The following is a 13,533-nucleotide window of genomic DNA, read 5'->3' as shown; positions in this document are numbered from 1 at the left end:
TTTTGAACGAGAGGTGAAACATTTTCAAGAATCTTCAAGCAAGTCCAGTTGCCCATTTCTACCACCCACAGTTTACTATGACCTGGATGATTGAGAATCTTCACAGAGTGAAATATCACAGAGTGAAATATCACAGAGTGAAATGGTGAAATATCACAGAGAGGGAAATGTCACAGAGTGAAATGTCTCAGTGAGGGAGTGAAATGGTGAAATATCAGGGTGAAATGGTGAAATGTCACTGAGAGGGAAATGAACCGCTGTCACTTTAAGAGCTTTACACAGCATCGGCTGATGCGTGACGTCAGCATGTGTACTCCTTTCAGTATAATGTTTGGGTTTTTGCGGTAAGCGAGCGGAGGAAGATTCCGTTCCGCGAGGAAGCAGCAGCGGAGCGAAACCGGAATCTCCGCCCAGTTCACGCAGTCAGTCCGTGATGAGCCTGTGCGCGCGCGGGCCGGAACTCAGCACCGGAGAGTTGGACAGTGTGTGGGCGCGCGCGGGAGGTGCTCAGTTAGCTTGTGGCTAATTTACTTCCTTTTTTGTAGCGTTTCCGCTCGCGCTGCGGGTTTCTCACAGGAACTATTAAAGAGTGACGAAATATCTCCAAACTTTTTTAAATGATTAATAATTAAGTTGTGGTGATGATTAAATGTTAAATGGAATTCTTTAGCAGTTTTATTCGGTTGGGGACTCCAAACCGGACATTTAAAACTGAAGTTTGTCTGTGACGTCACGCGCGCCCCCTTCGTAGCCAATCGTCATTTTCTCGTAACTGTTGTCCACGTGCGCCTCGTCCTCAGCCAATCAGCTTGCAGAGAGCCGCGAGCCAAACTTACCGCCGGAGAGTAAAAGGGTCAGAGGGGCGCGCGCGCAGGAGAAAGAGAGAGCGCGCGGGTATTTCACGGTTTATTCGGTGGTGATGCCGCCTCTGATCGGGTCTCGGCTCTGATCGGGTCTCGGCTCTGATCGGGTCCCCGCCTCTGATCGGGTCTCGGCTCTGATCGGGTCTCGGCTCTGATCGGGTCCCCGCCTCTGATCGGGTCTCGGCTCTGATCGGGTCTCGGCTCTGATCGGGTCCCCGCCTCTGATCGGGTCCCCGCCTCTGATCGGGTCCCCGCCTCTGATCGGGTCTCGGCTCTGATCGGGTCCCCGGTTTTGTGAGAGAGAGCGCGCGCGCGCGCCTGTGTGTGTCATGGGAACGCTGAGGAACGGCTGGACGAAGAGGAAACGCTTCATCCTGTCTGTGGATGTGGGAACGACCTCTGTGAGGTGCCATGTTTATGATAAACACACCAACATCCGGGGATCCTGCAGCCGGAAGGTAACTCAGCACACCTGAGCACTTACACCTGCCCTGTTCCTCCGGCTCTCCTGTCTCACCTCCCACAGCGACAGTGTTGTGTTCAGAATCAGAGCCGAGTTTATTGACAGTTATATAAATAGAATTTAAAAAAATAAGAATCTAAAATATACAAGTTTGAAAAGTGAGAATGTAAGGGGCGTGTGCGGGCTCTTCTGAAGGCCAAGCTGTGCAGTGTGTTGGTGTTTCCTCAAGTTGTGCTTCTTTGACATTTCATTAAATAATTCCTGGACTAACACACCTGGTTCAAAACAAAACTAACCAGCTCATTAACAAACACACACACACACACACACACACACTTCATCAGAATTAGCAGGGTGTGTGTAGTGTGTCTCTAGCCACGCCCCTTTAATTCCCCCATGAACCACAACCCGGGTTCCAAAAAGCTGGGACTTTGTGGAAAGTGTGAATAAAAACAGAATGCACTGATTTTGCAAGTCATTACGCCTATAGTATACTCAGGTAAATACGATAGGGGAAAAATACTTAATATTCAGTCTGGTAATTTTTTTCTCTCGTCCTAAACATACACCCATTCTGAATTTGATGCCTGCAACATGTTCCAAAAGAGTTGTGGCAGGGGCGTGTTTACTGCTGTGTTGTGTCACCTTTCTCTTAACAGCACTCAGTTAATGTTTGGGAACTGAGGACATTCATTGTAGGAGTTTTTAATGTGAAATTCTTTCCCATTATTACTAGAAGTACAACTTGATTTGTTCAACACTCTGTGGTCCCTGTCGTATTTTGCGTTTCATAATGCGCCACACATGATCAGTTTAGCACCCTCACTCTTTCTATGAAGCCATGCTGTTGTAACACGTGCAGAATGAGGTTTGACGTTGTGTCACTGGAATAAACAGGACGTCCCTGAAAAAGACATCGTCTGGATGGCAGCATGTTGCTCCAGAACCTGTATGAACCTTTTAGTGTTAATGGAACCTTCACAGCTGTATTAGTTATCCCTGGGTCTCTCTCTCTCTCTCTCTCTCTCAGCTTGGCTTCGCGAACGAAGATTTTATGAAGGGCATTGTCCACGACGACTGCAGGCTCGCTCGTGGCTGATGAGTCCGATGCGGGACAGGCAGGTCCGGCCGCATCGGCTACAATCGAAAGTGATGTCAGGTACCGCTGCTGAAATTTCCCGTTCTTTCCTTCTGCGACGCTTCTCCCGCAGGTTCTCACAGCGGGATTCCTCGAAGGAGGAAACGGCCTGGTGAATGGTGTAGCGCCAGGCGACACGGTCAGCAGCGAGGATAGACCACTGGTTGTGATCAATGTGACAGGCACCTAGTGACTTCTTCAGGGAGTCTTTGTAGCGTTTCCTTGGTGCCCCTCTGTCACGGTGACCAGTGGAGAGTTCGCCATACAGGGTTATCTTGGGCAGGCGATGATCCTCCATTCTGGAGACGTGCCCTGCCCAGCGTAGCTGCGACTTCAGCAACATAGCCTCGATGCTGGTGATCTCCGCTTGTGTAAGGACGTCGACGTTTGAGACATACTCGCTCCAGTGGATGTTGAAAATGGTGCGGAGACAGCGCTGATGGAAACGCTCGAGGAGTCGCAGATGGTGACGATAGGTTACCCACGACTCAGAGCCATACAAGAGGGTGGTGAGAACGACAGCTTTGTACACTCTGATCTTGGTGCCCCTTTTCAAGTGTTTGTTTGACCACACTCTGTTGTACAGTCTGCCAAAAGCGCTGTTTGCCTTGGCCAGTCTGTTGTCGACTTCTTTGTCGATCTTGGCATCAGATGAGATGACACACCCCAGGTAGGTAAACTGGTGTACTGTTTTCAGCTCAGTCTCGCCGATGGTGATGTGAGGAGGGCGGTACTCTACCCGAGGTGCGGGCTGGTGGAGGACCTCAGTCTTCTTCAAGCTGACCTCGAGTCCGAAGAGCTGGGCAGCTTCTGCAAAGCAGGACGTAAGGCGCTGCAGGGCTCTTTCAGTGTGAGCGACGAGGGTAGCGTCGTCAGCAAAGAGGAGGTCTCTGATCAGCTGCTCATGTGTCTTTGTTCGGGCTTGGAGCCTCCTTAGATTGAACAGACTGCCATCCAGGCGGTAGCGAATGAAGACCGCGTCTTCATCGTCAAGGTCTTCCATGGCCTGCTTTAGCATCATGCTGAAGAAAATGCTGAACAGTGTCGGCGCGAGGACGCATCCCTGTTTTACACCGTTGACGATGGGAAAGGGCTCTGAGAGGTTGCTGTTTACTCTGACTTGGCCGCTCTGGTCTTCATGCAACTGAATGATCATACTGAGAAACTTTGGAGGGCAGCCGAGGCGCTCCATGATCATCCACAGTCCCTTCCTGCTCACTGTGTCGAACGCTTTCGTTAGGTCCACAAACGTTGCATACAGTCCCATGTTTTGCTCCTGGCATTTCTCTTGGAGCTGCCTGAGGACGAAGACCATGTCTGTGGTGCCCCGGTTTGCTCTGAAGCCACATTGGGATTCTGGGAGGTGGTCTTCTGCGATGGCAGGTATCAACCTGTTCAGGAGCACTCGGGCAAGGATTTTGCCGGCGATGGACAGCAGAGTGATTCCCTGGTAGTTGGAGCAGTCTGACTTCTCCCCCTTGTTTTTATACAAGGTGACGATGACTGCATCTCGGAGGTCACTTGGCAATTGTCCTTGCTCCCAACAGCAGACAAGGAGTTCGAGGAGTTTGCTGTGCAACGCTGGGCCTCCATCTTTCCATATCTCTGGAGGAATGCTGTCGATGCCTGCTGCCTTTCCACTCTTTAACTGGTCTGTGGCTTCAGTGAGCTCCTCCATGGTGGGAGGTACATCCAATTCCTCTTTAACTGGTAGTTGAGGAATGCGATTGACAGCTGGGTCCTGGACAACTCGGTCAGCGCTGAAGAGGGCCTGGAAGTGCTCGGCCCAATGGCCCAGTATAGCCGTTCTGTCTGTGAGGAGCGCCTCACCGTCCGCACTGCGCAGAGGACTCTGGACGTGGTGGGTGGGGCCATAAACTGCCTTAAGAGCTTCGTAGAAGCCTCTATAGTCACCAGCGTCTGCACATTTCTGAGCTCTTTCTGCGAGGTTGTTCCACCACTCGTTCTGTATGACTCGAAGTTTGCGCTGGAGGTCGCTGCAGATGAGATGGAAAGCAGCTTTCTTCACTGGACAGGACGACTGGGCCAGATGGGCCTGGTGGGCTGATCTCTTCTTCGCTAACAGTTGTTGGATTTCCTCGTTGTTCTCGTTGAACCAGTCTTTGTTCTTCTTGGTGATAAACCCCAGGACTTCTTCGGAAGTCTGCAGGATGGCTGTCTTTAGGTGTTTCCAGAGTGATTCAGGTGAAGGATCTTCTGGGCAGTTGTTTTCAAGCTTGGACTGCAAGTCTGCCTGGAGGTCAGCTTTCACTTCAGCTGACTGTAGCTTGCTGAGCTTGAATTTCTTCTTGGATGGCCCTCCTTTCCTTGGTTTAGGCTTGAAGTGCAGCCTGAGCTTGCAGCGCACTAGGCGATGGTCAGTGTGACATTCTGCGCTGGGCATCACTCTGGTGTGATGGACATCTCGGTGGTCTCGTTGGCGCACTAGAACATAGTCAATGAGGTGCCAGTGTTTGGACCGAGGGTGCATCCAGGTTGTCTTCAAACTGTCCTTTTGCTGGAAGATGGTGTTGGTGATGACAAGTTGCTGCTCCATGCAGAACTCGAGCAGCAAGCGCCCGTTGTCGTTGCAGTTACCAACGCCGTGTCTACCAAGAACTCCTTTCCAGGCAACTGCGTCTTGGCCCACTCTGGCGTTGAAGTCGCCAAGGATTATCACCTTGTCGTCTGCAGGGGTGCTTTGAAGGAGGCTGCGCAGCTCGGAGTAGAAATTGTCCTTTTCCGCAGGTTCAGCTTGAAGGGTGGGGGCGTACACACTGAAGAGAGTGGTGCGCTTCTTGTTCTTCAAATGGAGGCGCATGGACATGATGCTGTCGGAATGACCGATGGGCAGGTTTACCAGCTTGGAAGCGATGGAAGTTTTCAGCATGAAGCCGACTCCGGAGAGGCGCCTTTCTGCTGCCGGTTTCCCTGACCAGAAGAGGGTGTATCCGGCGCCTTGCTCCTGTAGGCTGCCTTCATCTGGGAAGCGAACTTCGCTGAGAGCAGCAATGTCTATATTCAACCTGGACAGTTCATGTGCAATCAGGGCAGAGCGACGTTCAGGTCTATTGCTGTCTTCTTGATCGAGCATGGTTCTAATGTTCCAGCATGCCAATGTCAGTGCATTTGCACCCTTACAGGTGGGTGCGTACCTTTTTCCTTTAGTTCTTGTTTGACCGCTGGGAAGATGCCCGTTGGCCGCGGCAAGCCAACTGGGGGGATGGGAGACGAGCTTTGGTTAGGCCACCTTTTCTAGGCCCCTCTCCGTGTGGAGCAAGCAGTGCGTCCTTAGAGAAGGCTGCTTGGTCGTTCAGGGTGTGCCGAGTGATGTTGTCGTCCCTAGGTCAACGTCAGGCGACCAATATCCTGAACCGCCTGCATGCAGGATTGGAACTGCGGCTGCCAGCGACATCTTTCACCTGCCGTTTTCGCCCCTTTCCCGTCGCTACAGGACTTTGGTAAAGTTGGTGGCAAGCGGACGTGGACGAGTCCTTCAAGCCTGCGCAGTGGAGTTTTATGGTGAAGTGCAGTGTGCGCGGTACTGGCCCCACCCTTTACACCCGTGGTTCAACTGCCATAGCCTAGCAAGCTGGGACGGTGACAACGAGGTCCTCGGGTCGTAGGTTTTCCATCAGACTGTCCTTGTCCTAGCCTCTGGCTCAAAAACCTTCCACGGAGGCACGGGGAACATGTTGGCCGTTGAGATCATCTAGGATCACTTCTGCCCTGGCCGGTGACTTCCTGAAGAAGTTCGTACGCCCAGTGATGCAATGTTAGACATCACCCCCTCACATGGTTTAGCCCGCCAGCTGAAGCGGTGTACCAGGGCGTGGCGCTTGGAGCCAACATGTGAGAGATTTAGGGGATGAGTGGGGGCCAGTGGTGCCCGTCCACCCTACAAGTAGGGAGCAGCGTGCCAGACACCAAAGGTACTACCCCTCCTGCAGAGCCCCTACGCCCCCATTCCACCTAATTCCACCTCAAATCACCAGATTTAGAAAAATGTTCACCACTGACCATCTCAGATTTGCTTCATACTTTCTGAAAATATTGTCAGTGTGCCCAATAAATAGTGTACAAATTTTAGGCTTGTACCTTCATTAGTTTCTGAGATATAGGGGCTTTTAAAAAGGGGCGTGGCCCCAATTTCACTGTTGAAACGTGTGCTACAGAAAACGGACCTAACTTCCATAAGTCATTACTTTTAAACTCTTCATGCAAGATGCATGAAATTTTCAGGGATTATTCTTCAATGCCAGACACCTTTAAATACTAAAATAGAAAGTTCACAGTTCAATTTTTGCCAAGTTATGGCTTGCTGAAAATCATTAAAAAAATGCCTTCTATCGTGCTTTGGAGCAACTTTGACACCCCATGTCTCCACATTAAAGCTCACCAGATCTTTCAAATTTTCTTATTTATTACTTGTTATAGTACTCTTTAGGCAACTAGGTATGTGTTCAAAATAAATCAAACTTTCTGATTTATTAGGCTTTAAAAATAAAAAAACATTTTGCGCCTGTAATTCAAATGCATATTACAAATGTATGACAAGGTCTACCATAAAAACAATTATACCACTGGAAAGAATGTGTTTTGGGCATCTTTCCAGTGGTATAATTTGTAGCACACGTTTCAACAGTGAAATTGGGGCCACGCCCCTTTTTTAAAGCCCCTATATCTCAGAAACTAATGAAGGTACAAGCCTAAAATTTGTACACTATTTATTGGGCACACTGACAATATTTCCACAAAGTATGAAGCAAATCTGAGATGGTCAGTGGCGAGGCCTCTGGTGATTTCACATGGATTGACCCCCCTGCCGTGGGCATTAACACCCCCACCCCCACCTCCATACCATCACAGCTGCTGGCTTTTGAACTTTGCTCTGGTGACCGTCTAGATGGTCCTTTTCCTCTTTAACCCAGAGGACATGACATCAGTGATTTCCAAACAGTGTGAAATGTGGACTCGTCAGGCCCCAGCACACTTTCCACTTTGCCTCAGTCCATCTCAGGTGGGGTTTACATTAGACCGTATCAGCGGATCATCAGATTAACGTTTTTAAAACGATTAGTGTGCACACAGCAACACCAATACACGATTCGCCTGCACACAGCAACGCCAATACACGGATACGCTCGGCTCCGCAGGCATCCTGCGCTCCAAATCACTCCGCCCTGAACAGCGAGTGCCCTCTGGAGGGTGCGCACTCCGGCCCTGCGCAGCTCACAGAGCGCGCGAGTGAAGTGCACGAGCAGTGATTCGGGACTGAGCCGCTGTGTGTGTGATCTCAGCGCATGTCGGGCATGCGCGTCACTTACCACTTGCAAGTGGAAGGATGGCAAGCCTAAAGACAATCATAACTACACAATGGGCAGTATTTGCATCAGTATTTGCAGTATTTTCATACTTTTATACTCTTTAATGAAAGGTGATACAAGGCGGAAGTCCGCGCCGTTTTTCAGCAGTCGCGTCATATGACCAACGCCAGCGAATCAGGAAGGTGGATGTCACAGTGACGTTGTCCAATGAGACGCCAGCTAGAGCTCAGCACAGCGTATCCGCGTATTCTCAATGTTTACACAGCACCGGACCAGACACGATCTGGATTGAATACGTGGACCCTGGCGGATTCCCGTTTCCCGGCGTTTCCAGGCGTTTTAATGTAAACGGACAGTGCATCCGCGAAGAAAATGAGACCGATACGGTCTAATGTAAACTTGGCCTCAGATGAGCTCAGGACCAGAGAATTCACCGGCATTTCTGAACGTTGCTGATATTTTGCTTTCATTTTTCATTTCTTAATGCAGCAATGAACTGTGTTTACTGACGATGGTTTTCCGAAGTATTCCCAAGCCTGTGTAGTAATGTCCTGTATACAATCATGTCTGTTTTTAACGCAGTGCTGCCTGAGGGGTCGAAGGTCATGGGAGTTCAGTGTTGGTTTTTGGCCTTGATCCTTGCGTGCAGAGATTTCTCTGGATTCTCTGAATGTTTTGATGATGATCTGGATTGTTGATGGTGAAATCTCTCAATTCCTTGTAATTGTATGTTGAGGAACGTTGTTCTTAAACTGTGGGACTTTTTGCCCATGCAGTTTTTCAAAAAGTGTTGAGCCACGCCCCATCCTTGCTTGTGAATGACTGAGACTTTTAAATTATCAATGGACCTGTTTACCTGTAGAATGTTTTAAACAGGTGTGTTTTGATCATTACACAGCTTTCCCAGTCTTTTGTTGCTCCAGTTCCAAATTTTGTGGAATCAGGGTTGTACTTGTTCACAGTTTAAACTTCCCTTTTATTTATGTGGTTAATTATAGAAACATGATTTTTTTAAAATCCTTTCCAGGACACACTCCTGTGCTCGCTTTTGTAGTGTTTGTAGGATTTTGTGTGAGGTTTTTTTCTCTCCCCCCAGGTGGGTCTGCTGTACCCAGAGCGTGGCTGGGTGGAGATGGACCCGGAGGAGCTGTGGCAGAGCTTCGTCACTGTGGTGAAGGGAGCAGTGCACGGTCAGTTACACACACTCCCTGAGATTCTGTCTAAAACATTATTGTAAAAATCTCCACTGCCGTCCTTGTTATTTTCCCTTTTATTCTGGGCAGATATGAAGCACAACTCTGTGTGTGTGTGTGTGTGTGTGTGTGTGTGTGTGTGTGTGTGTGTGTGTGTTAGAGTTCCCCACATATCATGGAATTTTAAAAAGTCTGTTCCACACAGAAAGTCAGGGGATTTGATCTTTTTTTTTTTTTTTTGTGGCCAAGTCATGGAATATTTTGTTTGCAGCATGTTTTTAAATTTTAGTTGCCATTTATCAAAACATACTATTTTTCCACACAGTGTTTTCTTTATTGGGTTATTTGACTGTGTTTAAGCAGCAGAACTTAAGTTTTGTAATGAAAACATCTCTGAACTAGTAAACAAAGATGCATGGTGGTAAATGCGTGCAGCGGGACTGCCTCTCTTGTGATCTCATTCCTAAGTGTAGCTTATGTACACAAGCAAATGTCGTCTACATACACAAGAAAAATATCAAGGTACTTCATGTATATATGTGATTTTTAAAAAACCAACTGACCAGACAGGCTGGAAACTTCAGATGTCTGCTGGCTGTTTGAGAAAGCTGTGGGTCGGGGACGATTTCGATCTCTGAAATGAATGATGCAAAAGCAGTTTGAAATTTTGATTCCTTGCTCAATAGCGTGTGTTGACGTCATGGTGATGCACGCTGAAGGAGGATCTGTGACTTCATCACATTTCAAAACGTTTCTTGTGTGTTGTGTTTCAGTGCAGTAAAGATGATGATCATTAAAAATCAGGAGCATACTGAGTTCCATATTTTGCTGGTGGCGTCATCCTTGGAAAAACTAAAATGATAAAACTTTCTTTTTTTGTGAAGTATTTTATTTATAAATGAGTGAATTGTGTGTGTGCGTGCGTGTGTATTTTACAGATTCAGGTTTACAGATGAGTCAGATGGAAGCATTGGGTATCTCAACTCAGAGAGCCACCTTCACCACCTGGCACAGGTAGGTGTGTGTGTATGTGTGTGTGTGTGTTCTGGCATCAGTGAGTTTTTCTGGCATTTGCCTATGCTTCTGGTTTTTCAGGAAGACTGGGAAACCATTTCATAACTTCATTGGCTGGCAGGACCTGCGAGCGTCTGAGATGGTCAAGTCCTGGAACGACTCGTGCACCATGAAGGTGAGATCACAGACCTGCCTCCGTGGGGGTTAAACCGTTCCGACAGAGTTTAATAACGCAGGTCAGACTGATCCAGGACGGATCAGAGAGTAAACATTGGGCCGCTTCTTATATCTGGACTCAATCTCTCTCTCTCTCTCTCTCTCTCTCTCACACACACACACACACACACACACACACACACTCACACACTCACACACTCTAACTGCATTAGATATTAAACTCTAACGAGCGCTCAGACTTGATGAAGATATTTGTTGACTTGTTAGTGAGGGGTTTATATTGTTGTTGTTGGGAGGAGACTCGGAGTCGAGAGTGAGGAAAGTGTGTTCTCAGAAAAATATCAAACTGATCACACTTTAGCTTTCAGATCAAAAGAGCATGCACACTACATCAGTGCAGAGCTAATTAGCTATGTGACATAAACTCAAGAACTGGTTTTAGAAAATGAGAATTTTGTTTGGTGTATAAAATCACCTGACAGGAAAAATCAGCCCTGTGTTACTGAAGTGTCTTTATTTTTATTTTATTCTGGTCCACACTAAAAGTTGCAGAACCACAACCAGATGTTGTCCTCAAGCAAAAGTAAAAAATGATCCGTGCTAAGATCTACTCACAAGCTTGAATCAGTGTACTCGCATTTGTTGTTGCTATAGCAACCAGTGTGGTTCTGTGAGGCGACGCGGCTGCAGTCTGAAGAATCGAATCAGATTTGTAATCTGTGCACAAAGTCTAACTGTCCAGATAGCAGTGCTAACGCACGTGCTCGCTCTCTCTCTCTCTCTCTCTCTCTCTCTCTCTCTCTCGTGCGTGTGCATGTCTCACAGGCAGTGCATGGTGTGATGAAGATGCTGCACTTCCTCAGTAGACAGAAACGTTTCCTGGCGGCAAGTTTGGTGGTCTTCACACCACAGCACGTCTCCATGCGTCTGGCCTGGGCTTTACAACACATCCCTCAGGTTTATTATTATTACTTACAGTCATCTGATAAATTTTTACTGCTGCTAACCCTATTCATGACCATTTAACTCTCACGCAGTGTGACCCAGTCATCTCTCTCTCTCTCTCTCTCTCTCTCTCTCTCTCTCTCTCTCAGTTGAAGCAGGCTGTTGATGAAGGAGCTTGTTGTTTTGGGACCATTGACACATGGCTGCTTTATAAACTTACTAAAGGTAAAAACGCCAGAATGACAGTGCCGCCCACCCTGAGGCCTTGGTGCCGCCCACCCTGAGGCCTTATGCCTGTATCAACACATGGCTGCTTTATAAACTCAGTATTGATAAAGACCAGATGATATTTCTGCCCACCCTGGGGCTTGTACTACCCACCTTTAGGCTTTGTGCCACCCACCCACACGTGGCCAGCCCATCAGGAGCCCCAGAACGTTTCCTGGTGGCCTGAGGATCGTTTTGGTCTGCTATGAACAGTCAGCTTATTCAGCGATAAATTAATATAGAAACCAGAAGTGAGAGAACTGCATCCAAGCAGGATGGATAGGAAGGCCGACCCATCTCCACCCTCTCCTGGTCACAAGCACAAACGCCTCGCTCCCTGTTGCTGATTGGCTGGTATGGTGTTGTGTGTCTTGATCACAGGAGATATTCACTGAATTTCTGTGAGGATGACCCCATATGTACAGCCCCTGATCCATCCTGATGCCCTACTTCTAGCTGGAGTCTCATCATATTGCTCCTGTGGAGGACGGCCCCATACAGACAGACTAAAGTCGCACTTGGAAGACGCTCTGGACAGTTTATAACTTCAACAGAACAGACTTCCTGTTAAACTATAACGAGTTTCCTGGTTACACAGTTGCACTCTGTGACTTTATAGGACACAGTTATAGAAGCGAGTTATTTATTATCACGCTATCTGTTATCACCCAGATGGGGATGGGTTCCCTTTAGAGTCTGGTTCCTCTCAGGATTTCTTCCTGTTATCTGAGGGAGTTTTTCCTCAACACAGTCACCTCAGGCTTCATCATTAGGGAAACATTTATTCATTCATATGTTTAAAGTCTCATCTCATTATCTGTAGCCGCTTTATCCTGTTCTACAGGGTCGCAGGCAAGCTGGATCCTATCCCAGCTGACTACGGGCGAAAGGCGGGGTTCACCCTGGACAAGTCGCCAGGTCATCACAGGGCTGACACATAGACACAGACAACCATTCACACTCACATTCACACCTACGCTCAATTTAGAGTCACCAGTTAACCTAACCTGCATGTCTTTGGACTGTGGGGGAAACCGGAGCACCCGGAGGAAACCCACACGGACACGGGGAGAACATGCAAACTCCACACAGAAAGGCCCTCGCCGGCCCCGGGGCTCGAACCCGGACCTTCTTGCTGTGAGGCGACAGCGCTAACCACTACACCACCGTGCCGCCATGTTTAAAGTCTTTACAGAAAAATAAAGCTGCTTTGTGATGATGTCTGTTGTTGAAAACGCGATACAAATAAACTGACTTGACCCTGAATTTGACAAAAAGTTGATTGGATTAGACTCGATGTCTGCACCTTGAGATGATTTAAGCATTACTTTTATATGATTGGTTTTATGACTGAAATCATGACGTTGCAGTGTGAAGAGTTTTGTTATTGTGTGTTTGATCTCTGCAGGTTTGGTCCATGCGACAGATTATTCCAATGCCAGCACAACCGCCATCTTCGATTCCTATCAGGTGTCTTATTGCTTAGAATTTTATAAATTACTGTCCAGTTCAAACTGAAAATGAATAACGTACATACAGTTGGTTTCTTGGTTACCATGACAACCAGTCAGGGCCTATGGCTACATCCCAAAAGCACATGACCAACTAGAGTGCCCTTTATCATGTTTTTTTTTTTTTTTTGTGTGTGTGTGTGTGTGTGTGTGTTTAGATGTGTTGGAGCAGGTTTCTGTGTTCTCTCCTCTCTCTACCTCTCTCCATTCTCCCCACAGTGCACAACACCAGGTACCGCATGGATCAAAGCTGCTTTGTGGATGATTTTATCTTCTATTATTTATCAGATTAAACTTTCTCTCTCTCCGTAGTCACCATTTTGGTTCCTCTGATCCTGATATCTTTGGAGTTTCTATTCCAATCACGTCAGTTGTGAGTCATTATTTTCTAAATAATTTCTTGTTTTATTTATTTATTGTCTGTGCTGTCTTTATGTTAAACTTTTCCTCCATTTATTCAGTCTGTTTAAAAATAATAATTTGTTCCATTTTTCAAAATTATATTTATTTTTAAGATTATTTGTTTAATAGTATAAATTTGTCTTTTGGTCATTCATTTATTTATTGTATTTTTAACATTTTAATTTAATGTGTATTATCGTGTAATAAAGTTTGAGTGTGTAATATAATAGTAC

At 47.3% G+C, this 13,533-nt stretch overlaps 1 protein-coding gene across 5 annotated transcripts in view; it reads left to right on the top strand.

Annotated features, from left to right (window-relative positions):
* The first annotated feature begins 318 nt into the window (after window positions 1–318).
* Window positions 319–13,533, top strand: part of gk5 (glycerol kinase 5) — a 38,138-nt gene continuing 24,923 nt past the window's right edge. For 3 of the 5 annotated variants that reach the window (XR_009651353.1, XM_060906556.1, XM_060906555.1), the window contains exons 1-9: window positions 319–1,321; window positions 8,888–8,981; window positions 9,923–9,998; window positions 10,080–10,173; window positions 11,001–11,132; window positions 11,270–11,345; window positions 12,796–12,857; window positions 13,057–13,130; window positions 13,211–13,271. Coding sequence is in view for 4 of the 5 variants with exons in the window: in XM_060906556.1 (XP_060762539.1) it covers window positions 1,193–1,321; window positions 8,888–8,981; window positions 9,923–9,998; window positions 10,080–10,173; window positions 11,001–11,132; window positions 11,270–11,345; window positions 12,796–12,857; window positions 13,057–13,130; window positions 13,211–13,271 (798 nt within the window). In the remaining variant the exon portion in view is untranslated. Of the gene's footprint in view, window positions 1,322–2,356; window positions 2,486–8,887; window positions 8,982–9,922; window positions 9,999–10,079; window positions 10,174–11,000; window positions 11,133–11,269; window positions 11,346–12,795; window positions 12,858–13,056; window positions 13,131–13,210; window positions 13,272–13,533 lie in introns of all 5 variants that reach the window. The other 2 variants (XM_060906557.1, XM_060906558.1) reach the window with 2 other exon arrangements.

The sequence above is a fragment of the Neoarius graeffei genome, chromosome 23, assembly GCF_027579695.1.
Source record: "Neoarius graeffei isolate fNeoGra1 chromosome 23, fNeoGra1.pri, whole genome shotgun sequence".
Classification (NCBI taxonomy): Eukaryota; Metazoa; Chordata; class Actinopteri; order Siluriformes; family Ariidae; genus Neoarius; species Neoarius graeffei.
The sequence above is the reverse complement of the archived record's forward strand: the minus strand, read 5'-3'. Positions and strand labels throughout refer to the sequence as shown.